We start from the raw sequence: 6,960 nt of genomic DNA, 5'->3' as shown, positions 1-6,960 counted from the left end.
CACTCGTTCCTTATTTGGTTCTAATTTAATTTGGAAAGGCAGCAGGGAGACAGAGGGCACTTAGTCTGGTAAGTGCTATTCCCTTGATGGGAGTTAGTAGCTTGCACGGCGTGCGTGGTGTTGACTTCATAAGCTGACCTTTACCTCCATCAGGTTCATTTTCATTTATAATATTTAAAAAAGAAAAAAAAATCACAACCCCCAACCTCTTATTTATTCTTTAGGCAGCGAGGACGTAAATCCTTCAGCGTGTTTGGATTTATAGAATTACTGCGCTTTTGCTGAGCCTCACGTCCCACTCCAATCAAATGACACAGCTTTCGGTAACCGTGCGGGTGATTGCGTTTTTCCTCCCTCCGCCTCCCTCCTAGCTGCTCCTGATCCGTGCCTCCTCATGCTCTCTGCAGCCTTTTTGGGGAAAGGTGGGCCCTGGGCACCCATGGGAAGGGACAGGAGGGGGACCAGGCAGGTCTCAGGGTTATCAGTGTTTGCGCGTGAAGCGTAACAACCTCCAGGTATCTTCTTTCCTGGCCCAAATAAAAAAATGCTAAAATGCTTTTATAGGAGGCATTTCATCAGCTGTGCTACAGGCCTCCTCTGAAACCAGAGCGTTTCCGTGGTGGCTGGGGAGAGGGGGGAGATATAAATATCTTTCTCAGCTCTGCTTGGCTTCTCCCCAAGATAAATAGAAGTGAAAGTCAAAAGTAGAGGCTTGGCCTTCTGAAATCTCTTCTCGAGCCCCCGGGGACCTAAGCACAGGATGCTTTCATGACGGGAAGCCAGCTCCCGGTGTTTCAGGGGTCTCAGAGGATGATGTTTGAGGGGCCTCCCTCCCCATTGCCCAAGGCAGATCTCGGCCGTACGATGGCTCGGCTGTGATCCCCACGCCTGGCGTCCGGTGGCTTCTGTCGTCGGGAGCCTCAGGGAGCAAAGAGGCATCGGTGAGAAGCCGGCTTGAGACGAGAGCAGAAAAATATGTCTGTGGTCGTCCTCTAAATCTTGTAGCATGTTTACTCTCAGAAAGTACAGCTACATTACCAAAAATCAATAGTTCTAGCAGCGTTCTCCCTGGGAAGCACACACGCTCGGACACACGAGAGGTGGTAGGTCTTAAAAAAGCCAAGGGAATACAAAGTGCTTTGGTACAAGGGTTTTGCTTCACTTCTAGCAGTGTACAAATGGAGGGCCCTTGACCTGGGCAGTGTCTTCTGGGACTTTCTGATTGTCTTTCTGGTCCGATGTGCCTGAGGCTGTGCGAGGCAAGAGTGGGGCTGGGGGGAGGGTTTGTCTCATTAACTAATTTTTCCTTTGAAGTACATGTGTTTCGTAAGAAAAACAGGTTGTGGTGTGCAGAGATAATATAAACAAGTGTTTGAAAGACTCTTCCTTTGGCTATTTTGTGTAAAGGTTTGACTTCCAGGGCTGCTGGCAGGACCGGCACATCCCAGCATTTCATTTGTTTCTTCATGTTTGCAAAGACTTCATTCTACAGAAATAAATGCAACTCGTCCCCCTTCTCTTTTAAAAAAATCCTTTTCAAATCCTAGTATCTCCTTGCTTACCAGCGCACCTACTGATCCTAACACAGAGGTGTTAGGAATGGAGAGAAATTATTTCCATTTTTCTTGGGTGGAGAGTGCTCTGTCGATATGAACGACCATTTTGACGGAGACGGGTGTTAAGGTTTGGGGTGAGTGGGCAAACTGGCGGCAAGCACTGCAGCAAGCCCCGGAGAGCTGGAAATGATCCTTCCTTCTCAGATCAGCCAACACAAAAAGAGAAAGGAGACCAACCCCTTTTTACCCCCATCTCTTATTAATGAGACATTTTATCCTAAGTCCTCTAACATGAACTACGCAGGCTTTTGGGAACATAATTAATCTTTAATTGTATAAATCTTTAATTGTATGAAATGGAGTTTGTATGGCTGTAGTCATTTCTCTTCTCTCTTTTCCTCCTCTCCCTGTTTGAGACGCTCCCTTAGCACAACTTCTTTTCAACAGGGTGCTCCGCTTTAGGGCAGCGGCCGCATGGAGCCGCACGCACAGTGTCCCTTGAAGCCAGGCTGCTGTGGTGGGGCCTCTTGCTGGGATGGGGACCTGCGTGACCCCCGTGGCAGAGCACCTGGCTCCTGCTGAGTACGCGCTCAGAAGAACTGGCAGCAAGTTGCGGCTTAATATGAGTCCGAGTGATTAGCAGCGAATTGCTTTGGGCCCTGTGCAAAGTAAGTCCTTGTGCCGGGGTCCTAAGGGACAAGCGTCACCCCAAAGGCGGGATATGCTGCAGGGAGGTGCAGGTGAGCTGGAGGCTGCCCACCGCCTCTCCTTAGTCTCTGCTGTGACTAAATGGTCTGGTGCAGAGAAACCCAGTCCTTTGCAACGTTCGTGCTAACCCAGATGCTTTTTGCAGAAGCAGCCTGAGGGTCGACTGCCCGTGCTGCCACGCAGGCAGGTCCGGGGAGGAGGAGGTGGTGCCTGGCAGGTGGGCTGCTGGCAGCAAGAACTCTGCAGCACGTCTGACTGCAGCTGCAGCCGTTTCAAACCGAAGCAGGGGCTTAGCAATCGCTGAGAGCTGGCTCGGCACGCATAAACACCCCTTCTCTTCAGAGGTGCCGTTCTGACTGTCATGTGTCGATGGGGAATTGCTGGCCTCAGCCAAATCCTGAGTGGAGAGTTGTCTGGGTGAGCTGGCAGCCTGGAGCAGGGGCTGGATTCATCACGGTGCCTGGTGTCTGGTCTGCGGCCCAGGTAACCTGGGTGGTGCTCCCTGGCCGAAGCCCTGCTTGCTCTGCCCTGAAGATGGGCAGGGAATCACTTTCCCTAAGGCACTTTTCCTTTGTGGAGGAGTGACACAGAAACCAGGAATTGTCTTGAAAGCAACCTAGCTGGTTCCCTTGCAAAAAGAGGTATTTGCAAAGCAAGAATACCCTTGGGAGAACCAACAAAAGAGCAGTCCTGCCCAAACCAGTGCCAGGCAGAGCCAAATGCCTTTTTGGAGCGGGTGAAGTGCAGCCTTTCAGATGCTAACTAGGTATTTGGGGTTTCGATCATTCGCTGTGTGGAGGAATTGATGCACCATTGGCTCTAGGAGGATGTGTTGTAATAAATGCATCGGCTTTCGCTGGCCGTTAGCGTTGGTCTGTAATGGCAGAAAGGGGTGTGTGACTGTCTTGAGCCAATGCCTGCAGAGACAGATAGAAAATTCAGTAGGAGACAGATGGAATGGACATTTCAGAGATCTCCACGGTGGGGAGATGTCACTGCTCAGGCCCTCAGTGACTCACAGCACTCCTGTTAAGCAGAGTTTTGAAATTAGCATCTCCACTGAAGAGCTTTTCCTAAGGCATGACTGATGTTTCCAGGTAGAGCAATTTCCTGCATCTTAATGGAATGGGAGGAGCACTTTACACTTGGACACGATGCCTTTCCAGCAATATTGCTGAACTTCCCTGTAAGAAATTCTGATGTCATTTTTTTTGGTCTGCTTCATAGATTGGATTAATCAGCAGAGACACGCCCTCCGGGTCCCAGAGTTGGCTTGCTTTCATTAATTTGCAACTCAAGTCTTTGCTGAACAAAGAAGGATTTGTTGAACAAAGCGGGGTCAGTGCTGGGATGAAGAGCCTTGGGCCTCCAGCCTGCTAGTTGGAATTAGGACTGAGCCGTAACTGTAAGTCGTATGTCCTGCGGCCTGGATTGGTAAAAACGTTCTGGCCTCAATCCTTGCTCCTGTGGAGCCTGCGACCTCAAGAGCCACCCCGAGGTGGTGGCCTTTGGGGCGGTGAATAGCCTCCCTGAGCTCCCTAAGCGAGACACAGTCAGAAAGCAAGGTAGGGAAGGTTTGAGCAACTGCTGCTGTAGGTAAAAAGAGGTGTTCATTTCATACTGTTTACCTTAAAGGCTAAGTGCAGTCTCTAGGGGGAAAAATAATTTAAAGAATAGTTTCATTAAAGGCAAAACAAGTCTACAAGAGTAGAGGCTTTTTGCAGGGCTGGCTCTTGCCAAGAGACCCATGGACCAGCTGCAGGCTGCATTTCTCTGGGTGCCCCTCAAATGGTTTTCTTCCTCTCTTTCAGCTCTTTGAGAACTTCTTCTTCGGAGAGGTGCAGCTGGACTCGGTGCGTCTTTCCCAGAGGTTCTCCTCGGATGCCTCTGGCTACTACGCGACATCTGGGCAGCTGACCTTCTCCTGAAGCGGCAACGGGGCTGCCACAGCGGGTCCGCTCATCGGTGAAATGTGTTATTATAGGACACGAATTTTGAACAGGAACCTGGGAACTCCAGGCGGGGATGCCTCATGACTCCTCGAAAGCACATTGCAGCTGGGAACCATGGCATTTCCCGCAGCTTTTCCTACACGTATTGCCTGCTCGCCCTTCAGGGGGAACTGGAGTCTTTCCACCTCCTTTCCTTTGGTAACCAAAATGTCACAAAGTTGCCTGTTTGATGTCCGTTGCCTGTTTGTTTTCCAAGAAAAAAACTAGAAAAACTGGTGCAGGTGGCTTTTGGGGAATCACCAATGTTTAAGCATAGCTTTGTTTCAGAAGAAGGAAGTTTGTTCTTAAAAAAGTATTTAAAATCCAAGAGAGCTCCCCAGAGCATGATTTAACAATATTGAGGTCAGGCATTGCTTGGATCTCCAGCAGTGTGCCTGTGTGATGTAGAACTCCAAATAAATTAATTCCCTTCAAAAGCAAAGTGTTTATCTCCTGTTGCATTGATAGTTTCTGTAATTAAACTTCCAGCACACAACTATGTTAATAAGAAACATTTATGGTAAGAGCTCTTTCCGGTGACCGTTTTGGAGTGTGTCAAAAAACATATGCCTTATAGGTGGTTTCGCCATTAAAAGAAGAGCAAAACTCTTTGATACCATTGTGGATCCTTCAGAGATCTGAAGACGACTGTTTTTTCTTGTAAATCTCCCTGTTTGGTAAGAATAGCGACACAGGCTTTCAACTCGCCCGAAGACGAGCGCTTTGAAAAATGGAAGATGCTGATGTTTAAGTTGTTTTGCAAAAAAATGGTGGTGGCAGCAGCTGCTGCTGCTGCCCATTCCTAGTTGCTGCCACGAATGTGGAATTGCGCTGTCGTCGAGACAGAGAGCGTGTTAACTAGGGACAGGCCTGCTCCAGCAGCACCCGCTTGTACTAGTGATTATTTTTAAGAGGTTTTCATCCCATTTTCTCCCTCCCAAAGCGAGCTGGCTGGCTGGCCATGCTCTGACGGCATGCACAAACAGCGGTGGGAGGCAGTCAGGATTTGGGATGGCTTTCCTTTTTTCCCCAAATGCGTTGCCGGTTGTATTTCCAAGACCAAATTGCCCATCTCTGCTTGCAAGCCCGCCTGCCAGGAAATCAAATCATCTGTGGTTTTGCAGGTTGCCCTTTACCCTGGAGTCTGTGCGTGTACCCAATTACAACCATTGGGCTTTTTGTCTCTGCTTTTCCTTGCAGCCGAACGCCTTTGTGCTCTCCAAGCGGAGGAGGAAGGGCCCCCTTCGAAACCGTTCGCTCGGCGCAACAGAGCACCGGCGTGCTCGCTGGCAGCCCGATGTAAGGAGGTGCTGAGAGCACTTAACACCGGTTGCTGTCATCTTTCCGCCAGCCTGAAGAGGTACTTGGCAAATCTCATCAGCCGCCCAAAGAACAGACCTGGAAGCTGCTCGCACAGCCGCCAGCTGTGCTGCCTGCCGCAGGAAGGGGAGATGCACCTCGGAAAACTTCTGCCTGCTGGGTTTTTAACCGCTCTCGCCAAGAAGCTGAGCGCTACAGGACATGGGGTGCTGTTTGCACTCTAGTTTTCCTTAATAGGGCACTGGTGGCATTTCTATCACACCTGCTTTCCTCCGTTGTCACCATTGGCGATTCTGATTTCGTCGTCTTCATTGAGGTGGACTTACAGTCTTCCCACCTCCCTAACGCAGGAGTAGCTTTGACCTTGCAAACAGCATCTCGGCATGGAGGCAAACGTGGCTTTTCTACAAAGAAGGGCTGTTCTGAGGATACTACTCCACTTCGCACTAATGTAGACATGTTTTAATGACGATTATTTCTGTGACCGTTTGGAAGTTGGTCGAATTTCGGCAGTAAGCGGCTTATCCCGCTTCTTTAGCCTGGCACGGCTAAATTCGTTTCACACCTCCGTCCCCGGGTAGAATTAAGGGTTCTGGTCTGTTCCTCTTATCCGTGGAGTCGTAGGTTAGGCTGTGATCCAGCAAACCGTTGTGTGTGTACTTAAATTTATGCCTCGCTTGATCCGCTTGTATAATGTTAAGCACGCACGTGAGTGTGGTGCAGTGGCAGCTCTGCTTTGCCGGTAACGCTTTGGAAACAAAAATGCTTATTCTATAAATGAGAGGGGCAGAGTTGGGTGTTGTATCCCCTTGCCCTTACACAAGGGAACTACTTGCTTAAATAAAACACACCTACTGCTTTTTGGGGGGTCGGGGCCAGAAGAAAATGTACCGCGGTGGATTTACCAAGGGTTTTTTACCTTTTCTGTCATTATTCATAAATATAATTAGAACAGTTTCATACTGAGCACGATAAAACTCTGTTTTATGCATGGTCCTGCACTGATGAATTGAAATCCCGTTAAGCCAGGCAGTGTTACGGTTTTGCAAGATACAATTTAGTACTTTAGAACTTGCCTAAAACTTGTTAAAATGGAAATCTGCGGCTCTGCTTCTTTCCCCCATCCAGGCTGCGTTGGAGGCCCACTTGCAATGCCCGTGTCCTTATTGCGCAGAGGAAGAAGAAAGTTGTTTTATGCCGTCGTTTTGCTCAGCTGCAAGCTTCGCTGGAGCCCAGGTCAGGAGTGCGGCTCATTGTTAACCGTAAAGTTGAAAATAACACCGTTTTTCTTAAACGCAGCGCCTGGAAGCTGTATTTCCAATTGCAGCAGCCTCGCTTAGGGTCAGCATCGCTGCTTCAGGGACAACGGCTGCACCTGCTGTGGG

At 49.3% G+C, this 6,960-nt stretch overlaps 1 protein-coding gene across 1 annotated transcript in view; it reads left to right on the top strand.

Moving 5' to 3' along the window:
- The window catches only part of ASCC1 (activating signal cointegrator 1 complex subunit 1), a 36,993-nt gene extending 32,801 nt beyond the window's left edge, over positions 1 to 4,192 (top strand). Inside the window, exon 10 of the mRNA XM_009587491.1 lies at positions 4,076 to 4,192. Within this exon, the coding sequence (XP_009585786.1) occupies positions 4,076 to 4,192 (117 nt within the window). The remainder of the gene's footprint in view (positions 1 to 4,075) is intronic.
- The last annotated feature ends 2,768 nt before the right edge of the window (positions 4,193 to 6,960 follow it).

The sequence above is a fragment of the Fulmarus glacialis genome, unplaced genomic scaffold, assembly GCF_000690835.1.
Source record: "Fulmarus glacialis isolate BGI_N327 unplaced genomic scaffold, ASM69083v1 scaffold31070, whole genome shotgun sequence".
Classification (NCBI taxonomy): Eukaryota; Metazoa; Chordata; class Aves; order Procellariiformes; family Procellariidae; genus Fulmarus; species Fulmarus glacialis.
Note: the sequence above shows the minus strand (reverse complement) of the source record. Positions and strands in the feature narration are given on the sequence as shown.